This window comes from Charadrius vociferus, unplaced genomic scaffold (assembly GCF_000708025.1).
Source record: "Charadrius vociferus isolate BGI_N301 unplaced genomic scaffold, ASM70802v2 scaffold35, whole genome shotgun sequence".
Lineage (NCBI taxonomy): Eukaryota > Metazoa > Chordata > Aves > Charadriiformes > Charadriidae > Charadrius > Charadrius vociferus.
In genome coordinates, this window is record NW_009648640.1 from 658,889 (window position 1) to 672,562 (window position 13,674).

General features: G+C 39.6%; 1 protein-coding gene across 1 annotated transcript in view; it reads left to right on the forward strand.

Moving 5' to 3' along the window:
* The first annotated feature begins 5,762 nt into the window (after positions 1 to 5,762).
* MBD5 (methyl-CpG binding domain protein 5) overlaps positions 5,763 to 13,674 on the forward strand; it is a 48,028-nt gene continuing 40,116 nt past the window's right edge. The window contains 3 exon segments of the mRNA XM_009886353.1: positions 5,763 to 5,875; positions 11,090 to 11,192; positions 11,636 to 11,816. Coding sequence (XP_009884655.1) covers positions 5,763 to 5,875; positions 11,090 to 11,192; positions 11,636 to 11,816 — 397 coding nt within the window.

Below are 13,674 nucleotides of genomic sequence, written 5' to 3' on the forward strand. Positions count from 1 at the left end.
GCTACTGGTAAAGGTCCCTGGCTGGGGCTGTAGAGATAGGTGCAGGGGCCTGGATTTCCCGCTGTTTTGGAGTGAATTCGGCCAAATAGCTATTATTTTATAGGGTGGTTAAATTGGGGTCTTTCAATCCTAAAACGTTCTACAGCATCGAAAGCTGTATAAATTAGGAATACATAAGCCTTGTTATAGTGCACAATAAAACTGTCCTTTATACAGTTCAGAATAATTTAATACCAAAGGTAGTTGGACTAGTATAAACTGATTCGACACTAGGGCAATTTAAAATGTATCATTTTGATTAAGTCATTCAGTGCAGATCGGTTTTCTGGTTGTTGCAATGTATTCTTCATACTCCGTATTTACGAGGGAGATGAAGATGCCTTTCTCAAACCGAAGGCCGGAGTATATCATGTGTACAGCTGTATTGTAGTCCTGGATACCAATACAATGAGATAAGATTGAAGGAAGAAAGGTTTCCTTTATACTTCAGGCACATTTGTTTGTTGAATCACTCGCCTAAAAATAGGGCTTCATAAAGTATTCAATACCAATCTAATTAGTCAAGAGAATGCTTCTTTTCAAAATGGAAAAGCATTCCCAAAAAGTGATGCAACATTTGTATCTAATTAGGTGATACAGGAGAATCCTAACTAATTGCTTTGATAGACTTAAGCAGATTAATAACGTGCAAGCAATAACTAAATAAAAACTCTTTTTAACTCTGCATGGTTTGAAAATAATGCTTTTTGGGAAGCTAAAACTTCCTGTTATGAAACTCCAAGACAGTGATTTGAAGGCATTTCTATTTCTGGATGCATTTTGTAGGTTTTTCCGGGATGGAAGGGAAAGCCTGGGACGTGGGGTTGCAGCTTGTATCTATAAGCAGTGTTTTGTGTACGTTCTGAGTGTTTGCAAAACTTTATACCCCAAATCTGGTCATTCCATAAATAATTACTGGGGTTTGTGCGTCAGAGGCAGTCATTGATCACAAACCCCTGAGCAGCCTCTGTGATACATGGAGTTGTTAGGCACCCTTACAACTTCACGTAAGAAAAAAAGTAATGGAGCATCTTCGCGATATTAGACTGTCAAAATTTGTCTAAACTGGCTTTATGCCCACTTATTAATAAAAGAAATGGTAAATTGGTATTCATATCATATGTGATACATCTCAATCCAGACTATTAGTATCTAATTTAAGTTTCTTTTTACTTTGTACCAAGTTTTCTCTTTCACCACTTGACTAAAAAATTGTTAAAGTAAACATTAACAGCTGAGTGTGCAAAGGGGCATCCTAAAACGCAACATTTCCAGAAGTGAGACAGTTGCATTAAAAATTGAAAACATACTTTCAGCGTATGAAAATTAAGGAGAAATTTTCCATGGGAAGGAGGGGTTTGAGGGGGGCTAAAGGGGAGAAACAATTCAGGGTAGTTTTGCATAGGTCTCCAATGAAATATTTTTCAGCATATTGTAATGAAACTGGACTGCAAAACAAATCTAAACGGCATGTCTTGGCGCACAGCAAAAAGAAGTAATTGATTTAGATGTGGAAAGTTGTGTTACTCGTGGTGAGATAACATGAGTTGTCTGGAGTTGTTATGAGATTACAGAGAAGAAGTATTTATTACATGGGTTGATGAAAATCAGGCCTTTGGATCGAATCCAGTGTCCAGAATACTTTGGATTTGGTCCAAAATCCAAATACTTTCTAGCCCAATCCAAAGTACTGCAGATAGAATGCTTTGATGGAGAAGGGGAAAATGGTACATCAAAAGAGACAGGATTTTTCTGCGATCGAGTTGGAAGATTCTGGGCTGGTAAGAAACGTAAAGTTTTGGGTAGTCAAATGGATGCTCTGTACGTCAGAGCATTCACAGTCAGGCTGGTCCCCGTTGGGATTTAAATGTCTTTTTTCAATCTCGGAACAGTTTGCCAAATCTGATAGAGCGGTGCCACTGTCCCTTCCAGTTGTCCCTTTAAACTTGCAGCTTCTCGTCTAGGCTGCCTCATCGTATAAAACGTATTCCAAAAGCAGCCTATGCCAGCAGTAGGGTGATAAAGAGCCAGACCCAGCCTGGCTTAGGTGACTCTCCTCCTCTTTTTCTCTCCTGTCATCCTTCACTCCGTTTTCTTTGTTTGGCTGATAACCGGTTATTGGGAAAATGCAAAGGGTGTCTGTTGTTGAACCGGGTTGAGAGGTTTAACTCTTCTTGGAGAGACCTGTACTACGCTTAACTTCCCTATGCTGTTATGCAGTTAAATAAAATAACACATGCCAACTCTGCACGTTCAGTTTAATGAAGGATTTTTGTACCAAAACATGAATGGCAACCTCTTACTTTTTGCCTTTCACGCCCAATAGAAACGTGCAATGGTTACGGTACGTGCCGGGTATTTTATTGCCTCCAGTTTGCGGAGATCTGCACAGAACGGTGCTGGGGTTTGGTGAAAAAATCTCACTTCCATGAGCATCTTTGCTATATAGACATAAAACATGGCTAGTTACACACTGATTAGCTGTGTACTCTACATGGCTAGTTACACACTGATTAGCCGTGTGCTAAGAAGCTTCCAGGGAGCCTTAGCCCTCCTTTCGGTAATTCATTGCACACAGGCACGTCGGTGTGTCCTCGCAGACCCCAACTGGCATATGAGCACAGTAAATTACAAGATAAAAGGTCAAACTTTGATGATGTGAATAGCGTTGTTCACTGGTTACTTCTCAGAGTGAGTGTGGTGGTTGAAGTGGTTTTGTACCTGGGGTAGAATGGAAAACGGATCATCGTACCGGTGCTCTGATTCATTTTTATTTTTTACATCACTCAAATCCTTGTGTTGGTTCACAGTTCTTTAGTCTCCAGTACTCTCAAGAAAAAGTCATACAAATAATAAACTTTGACTGAAGGTATGTGATTGAAGCAGCCATTTTATTCCATTTCACTGTATTGAGTAAAAATATTTAAATATTTTCCACAGAAGAAGCAGTTAAGTGAATTCTTTCACTTCTTTTAGTACTATTTCAAGCTACGTGCAGTACAGAAAAACGGTTTATCTGATTAGATGATGATAAGTATTATGGTGGTGATGGAATGGGACGTTAGCTGATGCAGGGCATTGCAAAACCAGTAGAAATATAAGGTTACTTCAAAGTGTCTCTTGCTGCTTGTGCTAAAAAGAAATTGATGGCTGTTATTTTCTCGTAATGGATCCAGTGCAATTGCCCTAAATAGCAACATGAGCCACAGCAAGGCTGGGCTAAGAGATGAGCAACCTTCTCTGCGCTGTGTTCTGTCAGTATTTTAAATATGTGTTTTCTAATTCGGATTTTACTGTGTTACCAAAAGTTAATTCTCATTAAAAGTAATAGGGAAATTATGTACCTATTTTAGTCTTACATGGAACCTGTAATAAAAATGCCAGCGTAGCATTCAGCAATAACGCTGAAACATGAAGGTAAAATCTGCCGTGGCTTTGATGAGACCTCATCATCCGCTACCTTCTTCGCCAGGATAAAACCAATCAAACACCAAAACTTCGAAACTGAAAACCTGGGAGGACTCGAGAGTCCTGAACTGTTGCCAGGTGCTCTCCAAATCCTATTTCCATGTAGCAGATTTAGAGATTAAAGGGTAGATTGTTTTCACATGAGAGATGGCAAGGGGTTTGATGTGACGTTCCCTCTAACCTGCGCTCGCTGGTACTCGCTCACCTCTCTGCTGGCGGTGAGCAGCATCTCATCGTAGTCTCCTCATCCCTTCCCCAGTTTTGGCCGGCCAAGGATTTACATCCTCCTGGAGTGGTCCAGAGTATAGAAGCGTTGAAACGCATCCCTGCAAAACAGTGCCAGGCTATTCTAGAAGGCTTTGTCCCATGGAAAATCGCCCTTCTTCTTCTGAAAATCACACTCTGTTCTGAAAATCGCACTCTTTCTTCTTTTTATTTCAGCACCTTAGTGAAGGGAGCAGGTCCAGCTGGCTCCTTTCTCGTCCACGTCCTTCTTCTTGATACCACAGCTATTTTTTTCCTTTATGTAGCATTTTGAACTTTACATTTATAAGCAATACATCTAAAGAGAATGTACTGCATAAGCGTACCTACGGGAATATTTTCAAGCACTATATTTATGCCTCTGTAGTCTTCCTTTAGTGGTCTTGAAGGAAGGAGCTGTTGTTACTGTTAAATTTATACGTTAACGTGGTGTTGGTACTGTTGTTGCAGAAATGTTGTAGGATCCTAAGACTTTATATTCCCTTTCTGTCTCAAAAAACCTTTTCTTATTAAAATCAGTCAGGACTACAGTAATGTTTACTATATGGGAAAATATTAGCATAACATTAGTATTAGGACTAAGGCAGAATTGGCACGCGATTCCAAATAAAATCTGTTAGCTTCATTCCTACTATAGTCACCAATGCCCTCTTACATTTGAGTTCTAGGGCGGTTGATTTTTTTTCTGACATATTTACTATTTGAATCACATATTCATGTTTGTCTCACCTTAAAACATCCAATCTAAAGAGTTAAGTCTCAGCTTGAAAAACTATTTTGGGGGAATAACACAGTTCGCGTCATTCTGAACTTCTTTCATGAAGATTTGCTCATACAGTATAATCATATGGGGCGAAATTATTACTTATGACATTCAAATTTTTTCATAGGTATTCTGAGATCAGTGCATTGATGGTGCTAGCTTTTCCCCTTTTATTATACAAATTTTTGTAAGAAATAATTATTTCAATTTAGTCTAAATGCAGGGGTTTTCCATTTTTATGGATATCATCCACCCTAGAAGCAGCTTCCTTCACATTAAATTCATTCAGTTTTATAAACAGTTTTTAAAGGACATTAATTGAGCTAGTCATCTGTTGATAATTCTGAATAGAAGCATATGTGAAACTATTCAGTTAAAAGATACATCCGTTAATTCACCCAAACTGTACATTAAGTATTTAATAACAGTTGTGCTTTCTTAGCTTTTAACATGTAGCTCCATTGCATGCACATATAAATAGAATATGCTGGCAGGTTTATATTTACCCTAAGCCTTATTTTCATGGTTTCATTGACATTTAAAATTTTGGTTCTAAGCTCTTTAAATGGATGCAGCTGTATACATCTTCATGAGTTACTGAACTGGGCTGAAAGACTTCAGAAAATGGCTCATGTGTTTTCTATCTCTGTATTTTTCAGGCTGTTTTATTGGAGCCAGGGAGTCATGAAAGAAACTCAAGAAGACAACTTGGATAATGAACGGAAGATAAAAAGAAAACAAAAAGAATGTGGCATATAAAGGGTATAATACCTGGAGGTATTAGATCTGACTCATATTTATAAAAATGAGACAAGCTTTCACAAAATACAAGTTGTCTTAGACAGTCATCAAGCTTGGAGCCATGCTGTTGAACTAGAAATTCTCCTTTTCCCCATTCTCCTTTCTGACAGGTAACAAAGGATTGGTGAATTATGATTTTCCCAAGTTGGAAGCACTAATTTTTATCTATATAGTTCATCCTTATGAATATATAAGGAGTTAAACATTGCATATTTAATGTGGATTATAATGGGAAACTGACTCATTAACAAAAATGGCCACTTTTAAGGACTTGGTTTCAAACTGAGCTGGAGCCTCCCAATGCACTTTGTACAGTTTGGGGAAAGGTGTACTGAATGGCCTTCTTTGGGAGGCCATGATGACATGTAGTAAAAGGATATCATCTTACTGTTGATATCTTTGAAGACTCATAAACAGAAACAGAAAAATGAATGGTGGGAAGGAGTGTGACGGAGGGGACACGGATGGAGGGCCACCAGCAGTGCAAGTTCCCGTTGGTTGGCAGCGACGGGTGGACCAAAGTGGAGTGCTCTATATCAGGTAAGGTTATTAACAAAACTCATTTTGTTGTGGTTTTGCCAGAACACGTGGTAAAGTAGTGACTCAGTTCGTCTTTTGTACGTAGAAACTTCAAGGACTTGTTCTTTTGGAAGTGCGAGATCATTTTTTTCCGCTGATATTAGCGGAGTCCACTTGTGTCACTTGTGCCATTTGCATGCCCTTAACGTACTCTCAAATCTAATATTGCTTGGTCTTCAAAATTTGATAATCCTTACTATACATTTTGCTTTAGGCATGAATAGTTCTTTATTACTTACTATTGTCATACGGATCTTAAAGCTGAGCAGCAGCAGATTTAACCTTATTTAATATCTTTATTATTCAAACCTTTTACAATGCAAGTAACCAGAGGTTTATTTATATGCCACACCTGAGATGATGAGAAATCTCTGCTCTCTTTTGCCTACTCCCAGATGCGCGGGCATTGCCTTTCCTTGCACCAGCACGGGCTTTTCGTAAGAGCCTTTGTTGGTGGAGTTCAAAGCAGTGCCGTGGCATGCAGGCAGTTCGTGGCAGGTATGGTCGAGGGGGATTTCCTTCTTCCGTCAGCACCAAACCTTCAGCTCAGTTCACGTAGTTCCGTGCAACTTTATCCTGACGTTCTGAAGGCCTTCTTCCCTAAGTCTTTTCTGGGTCTGTGTTCCAGATCTCTGTTATACTTTTGTGTTTTACATACTCTCTTTTGAAACGAAATTTAATTGGTGCACTTGATAGCTGCAGAAAATACCGGTTTTTATATGCCCTGTGAAAGTTCTGTGTTCAGTGTCACTGACGTTCTCCGGCAAGATTTACTTCTGTGTATTCTTCACGTTTCTCATATAGAAAAATACAGGAACTCGAGCCTAAATCCAAAGTTTTAGGTATTTTATTTGTTTATTTTGTTAGCTTATTGGATTCTTTTTGCTTCACCCTGGAACAGTCACAAAGAAATGCATTGAAATTGCTATTAAATGAATGTGTTCAGACAAACAGACTACAAATTAAATGTTACTGGAAAAAAGATCAAAGTTAGCTTTAACAAAATATGGCTGCATCAGGTTTACATCACAGAAGTCTAAATGATTATCAGTCTGTTATTTGCTTAATCTTATTCCACTATTTTGTGATTAAAATAACCACTTCTTCACAACATTTTACGTATTACCAATACAGAATTCTTTAATGAGTCAAAGCATACTCCAATTTTACACTGAACTACCATAAAAGATCAAATGCATTCCAGGATTTCTTGTTTATATCCTCAATTAGCAGAATCACACAAAATCCATGTCAGTGATACGCATGTCAAAGATAAATCGCCTTTCCCTCATATTTCTCATTACAGCTATAATTTACTGGGCCTTTGTCTTAGTTAAAAATCAATGAGAAAGAAAAAGTTGTGGGTTGGTGGGGTTTTTTTCCTATAATCTCTGTGTCCAGGCATTGGGACATAGAACGCTTTGGTATTTTTGTAAGAAAGACATGGACCTGCTGGAGCGTGTCCAGAGGAGAGCCACGAGGATGATCCGAGGGCTGGAGCACCTCTGCTGTGAGGAGAGACTGAGAGAGTTGGGGCTGTTCAGCCTGGAGAAGAGAAGGCTCCGGGGAGATCTTGTTGCGGCCTTCCAGTCCCTAAAGGGGCTCCAGGAGAGCTGGGGAAGGACTTTTTACTGGGGCATGGAGTGACAGGACGAGGGGGAATGGCGATAAACTGGAAGAGGGCAGGTTTAAATTAAACATTAGGAAGAAGTTTTTCACTTTGAGGGTGGTGAGGCACTGGGACAGGTTGCCCAGAGAGGTTGTTGAGGCCCCGTCCCTGGAGGTGTTCAAGGCCAGGCTGGACGTGGCCTTGGGCAACCTGGTCTGGTGGGAGGTGTCCCTGCCCATGGCAGGGGGGGTGGAACTCGATGATCTTCAAGGTCCTTTCCAACCTAAACCATTCTATGATTCTATGATTTTTTTATGCCTGATGATCCTACCTGCTTTTGAACTTCATTTTCTACAGCCATAAGAAGCAGACCATGAAACTTGTGCCGCTTCTTCAAGCATGTGTCTTACATGTGTATAAACTAGTCAATGTTGGTATAATGCTGACAATTATTCGCTTTTCTATCTTCTTTTTATATGTGTTCTCTTTGTTCACGGGGACTTTCTTAATATTTCTGTTCTGAATTGCCGTAAGCAAAACTCTGTTTTTATCCTAGTTGCCCCTATTAATCAAGTTTGCCAGTTGCCTTTTTCAGCTTGGGGAGGCTTGTATCATTTCTGCCCTCTTCCCAAGTTCTCCCCATGTATATTTTTTTCCCCTTTAATCCAGTGATTAATCTTCTGGATGCCTTCTTTACACCATTCCAATGAAAGGGAAGGGTAGGCACTTGGTATGGTCTACAGTTCTCACATTCTTATTTGGTGAAAGGCACAGGGTAGGACATGTTGGTTGGAAAGGCTGGAAGTCAAACCATCCAACCTCCTTGATGTGGAGCATCCGCAGCACTCGGGCAGGTCAACCCTTGGTTTCACCAGCAGCATCTTTGAGGATTGACTTTCCACAACCTCTCTGGGGAACCGGCTGTAGCGCTGCAGTGTAATTCTGAAGGAACAACCACCCTGAAAATACGCACGGTGTTTATTGGGAGAATGAAAGGTCACACAATATCGACTCAAAAAGTATCCAAGGGAAAATTAGTGTATATATTAAGATCTGACATGATTTAACTAGAATAGATGATCCCAGCTGGGTAAGGACTCATTCTATTTGTGCTTCCTTACAAAACATGCACGCTTTTCTACCAACTGTCAACAGTTGCTTTGGATTAAATCCATTAATTAACTAGTTTTTATTATCTGGTAGAAGCACTGAGTTGAATCTCAGTGTTTTTCTTAGTAAAACAGTACTACAGCATTAAAGTAGGACCTAGATCTCTCATTCAGCTTAGTCGTCAGTGGAATAAACTGAGAAAAAACTCTAATAATAGGAAAGGAACTAGAACTGTCAGTAACAGATCCTAATATATTTTATAATTTGTTCACTTTTGTTTCTTTGGGGTCTGAAAACCTCTGGGTGACCTCAGTGAGGAAGAAAAAAAAAAAAAGCTGGTAGTTCCTTACAAAGGCAGCTGCTGATTATCCTTTGCAGTATAGAAAGATGAGAAAATCTGTACACGCAAAAGACACTTCGCAGTTACATTGCTCTGCCCCGGAACAAGGCAGGAACGGAAAAATCGGCCCTTTTTAAATTTTGTTGTTTCTTGTGGACAAATAGCCATGCATAAACATGCAGTTGGGATGCTGAATCCCACGTGCCACAGATTCAGTGGCCTGACGTGTGCGCTCCTGGTCAGCGTGAGTATCCAGACCTTCCTTTACGCCCACCCATCGTCGGTGCAGTGTGAATGTGCCCTGCAGGTCTGCTGCTTCCAGGCTCCAGGATCTCCCTGTGCCTGAACAGGGTATGTGTGCCCAGGCAAACTGCACACTAAGGAAGGGTTCTTCTAGAAACAGGAGGGAAAAAAAAAAAAAAAAAAAAAGAAGGGTGGTGGTATAGCTTTACTCTCGCTGCTCAGTACGCCTTTTTCACCGATACAAATAAAAAGGCATCCTGACTCCAGAGCATTTTCCCAAGGATGCCTTTTAACACAAGTTTTTAAGCGTGACAGAAAGCGTAGATGGGATAGCGTAGAGCAAACGTCGATCTGAGCTTCTGCCGTGGGAAGCTGTTACTTCTTCAAGCGTGGACCTCGTCGGGGGTGAGCGGTCGCTCCCGCGTCTGTAGTTGGAACAGGTTGGGAAAGTCCAAAGCGATGGGCCAGCGCTGGAGATGCAGAGCCAAAGCAGAGAATAAGTGATGCTCCCTGAGCGAAAATATGATAAGGGTAGCATCGTGGCTTAAGCAGTCTATAGCTGAAATTAAAGTAAATAAAAATAAAGAGTAATTTCCCCCTGCTCCCCAAGTTTTTCAGTTTGAGACAGGGGAAGTTTGACTTTCTCATCTTTCTATCACCGCATACCCGTACCGTTATTTTTAGGTTGCTCTTTTATCTTGTTTTACCCTCAGAACTGTCACTGTTACGCATATTTGACCTGGGCAGTTCTCTCTAAAATAACTATTCCAGGGCAAGTCTGGCAAATAAATTACTTACTGAAACTGTCAGCATAACTAAGTGTCACTTGATGGTGTTGCTTTGTATGTGACTCAGTTCTTGTGCAGAATTAGGTGTTTATACATTGGGTTTTAACTACAAAAGTTTGTCATGGTTTGGAATTTTGACTCTTGGCTGTTTTCATGATCCAAACTATGCCGCTTAAGTTGTTTTTATTAAATATTGCACTTAAGGTTTTTTTGTTAAACTAAAGGCTATTTAGAGCTGCCATTAAGAACCAGTTTTTTAGCCAGTCCTCATAAATTATTGTGTTCTTTCCCTGATAAACAGTTTAGCTGGCTAAGTAATAAAGAGCAATCTGGAACCTGGAGGCTTGCGACACAAGAACTTTTTTCATCTTATGAATTAGTGATTTTGCCGTAACAGAATTTCCAGTGTCCTATTTTTGGATGTGGAGATAATGATTTTCTGGTGGGAGTTAGAGAAATCCGTGTGCAGTTTATCAGAAGCTCACTGGACCGGCTTCTTGGTGTAATATTTCTCACTTTCACTGAGAGGGTTGAAATTTTAGCTGAATGAAACCAAATTGTTTATGCAACCAAGAGCCTCAGCTGCAGCCGTTTTTGTTACTGTGCCCCCTTTTGCGGGTTTTTTTTCTTTTTAGATTAGATCCCAGTCCTAAAAAGTACAGATGACTGTCGTGCCTGCATGGAGCTGAGTGATGTGATGGAGGGGGAGGAGGTCCATGGGGACCGCGCTCTGCCTGCGTGTTACGCTTTATAGGAGAGAGGAGGGAGAAAAATAATCTCAGTGTTGTTAAGGCTTTTGAGCAGGATTGTAATATCAATAGTAAATACCAATAATCTCAGTGACTTTCTTTTCTCTGCACTCACTGTGTTTGTTTTTCTATAGTAAAATCTTCCTTGAAAATGTTTTTGGGGCTATTTTTGATAAGTATCATTCAGTTCTTGACTAAAAGCAAGAAGTGCTCTGAAACAAAATATGAAATCTTAGCTGTGTTATTTTAAACACTCTCTCTGTGAGCTGTTAGAATGGTAGACAGAAGTCATGACCTATCAAATAGCTTGTATTCATCATTTCTGTTCCTTTACAGTCCCAGTGGGTCTTTATTATCCTGCTTGGAGCAGGTGAAGACTTACTTGCTGACTGATGGAACATGCAAGTGTGGCCTAGAATGTCCTCTTGTTCTTCCCAAGGTAAAGACAAGCACCATTTTGGATCTCTCTGCGACAATCCTTATCAGTTCTATCAGCTGATGTGCTATGCTGTGATTTAATCTCTGTTCGGATCATATATATAAAATGAGATAAGTGGTACACATCTGAAGATTTACCGTAAAATACAAAAGAAATCTTCCCTCGGCCTTCTCCCCTCACGGAAAAGATCTGACTCAGTTTTTTATGGTGTTTTAACATTTTCCTATAAAATTGGAAACCGACCACCAACAGCAGCGTGCTAACGTGTGAGAATCAGGATGAGACACTGACTTCTGTTTCATCTCTTGAGCAATGTAGGAGCCATCAGATAGCTCTAAGAAACAGAAGTAAATTTAATTTTATGTAAAATTTCTGGTTTAGTTGTGCTTGATGAGTTTGCTGCCTATAATCATTATTTTGAACGTTGGAATTTTTACTCTCAGGTCTTTAATTTTGATCCTGGAGCTGCTGTGAAGCAGAGAACTGCTGAAGATGTTAAAGCGGACGAAGATGTCACCAAACTATGCATACATAAACGGAAAATTATTGCTGTGGCTACACTTCATAAAAGCATGGAAGCACCACATCCTTCACTAGTTCTAACTAGTCCTGGTGGTGGAACAAGTGAGTAAAATCATGCAGAATCACTTAATTCCTTAATTTTCAAGATATATAATTACTCTACAGAAACACCCCCAAAAGTCTTAGATATCTATGAGTGCAATAGTAAACAGATTAAAGGAAAAAATAGAGGTAGTAATTAGAGAGATGTAGGTAGACAGAAAATGAGTCTAAAAAGCAGGTCATCCCAGACTAAGAGCATGATTTTCTTGGAAAAGATATCAGATTGTTCTAGACAAAGAAAATACATTAGCTCTCATCTTTTGGAACTGTAGTAATATGTCTGATATTCTGTCACATGGGAAATTAGAGAAGCAGAATAAAGTGATTATAAAGGGATTAGAATGTGGCTAAGGACTTGGCTAAATGGGAAATTGTATTGCAAGGCAGAATATACAGCTAGAGAAGCTCTCCGCTGTAATTTCTCAAGGATTATTTTGGGGGACCAACCTGGATTAGCATTTTAATTATCCATATCAACAAAAAATGAGGTAATTTGTTGATGGCTGAAGTTGGCAGGTACTATCAAAACAAGAGACGATTAAAACATGTTGAAAAACTGGGGGATCATTGAGACCTGGAGTGAAAGAAAAGGTATAGCAACAAATCCTGTTAATTGTAAGGTTATTCACCTGGGGTCTAGTGAAAAAAAAAAGCTATTAGCTGGAAATTATTGAGAAAGAAGACCTAGATATAGGAGCTGACCAAAGATGCCCGTGAGCAGTACCAGATGGCAGTATGGTGCAGATCAATGTGACTCAGAGAGAGAAGCAGGAACGCCGTTGTACGCTTACTGCCGTCCTGCGCCGCTGTTCTCGCCAGCGGCACTCAAGCTGAAACAGAGCAGAGGCATTTCTCTTAGTGAACTGCAAAACCTGTTTTATGAAAGTCATCTAAAAGCGTTTAGCGCGTTCACCCCAGCAAAGTGGTGGCTGAAACGAGATGCGATTGCCGTCAATAAAGACGGCATAAATAAAGGAGAATCGGCACCAGAAAATAAAGCCGCTTAAGCTAAAGGACAGGGTTAGCTCTGCAAGAAACAGCTACCAAAACAGAGTTGCACAGCAACTTCAACTGAAAATGAGATACTTTCTAAGGATTACAAGAAAAGGTTCTGAAGTAGTCTTACAAATCCAAATGGTTCGGACAAAGGAGCGAAGTTACTTTTTAAGACAGAGCCGAGTAAATTTATGGTTATATACTGTGATGCACGCAACTTCTGGGAAATGGCCCTTGATAATCTGAGAGATCTTTTGCACCCCTATATTACTGTAATTATAGCTGCCTAATTGCTAATCCCCCTGCAGCCTGACTTCAAAGTGGAAAATTTTAAGGATATAAAAATAAATAATAAATTTCAGCTAGATAGACAATGCTAAGATACTGATGTGCTCTTGCATTTTTAAATTGCTATGTATAATTTCAAAGCTTTGTTTAAAATGTTTTTTGCAATGTAATACAAGTTTTTAAAACAAACAGTGCAATTTCCCAAATTACTATGCTTTTTCCTTATTAGTTTTTTTTATTCTTTATAAGTAGCGCCGAAATTGCATTTCCGTTCTCAAAAATTTAGCAAAACGAAGGAGGTAAAACCAGCCAGATATTAAAGGCACGAGTCACATTCATGTGGTTTACCTTCTCTGTTAATCAGAATTTTGTGTTCTAAGCAAAGAAGAAAATTCCCCAGTAAATTGCCTTTGTAAATAAAACGGCTTTGCACTTATGCACTCTTATATTTGACCGTTTGCTTAGGTCCAGCATTTGAGGTGAGGGCTCCTCTACATATTTTGTTTTGCAGTTCAGTCTTGAGATTTGTCCCCTAAACGAGACTTTGGTTGTATTTTGGGAAAGGTAATATGTT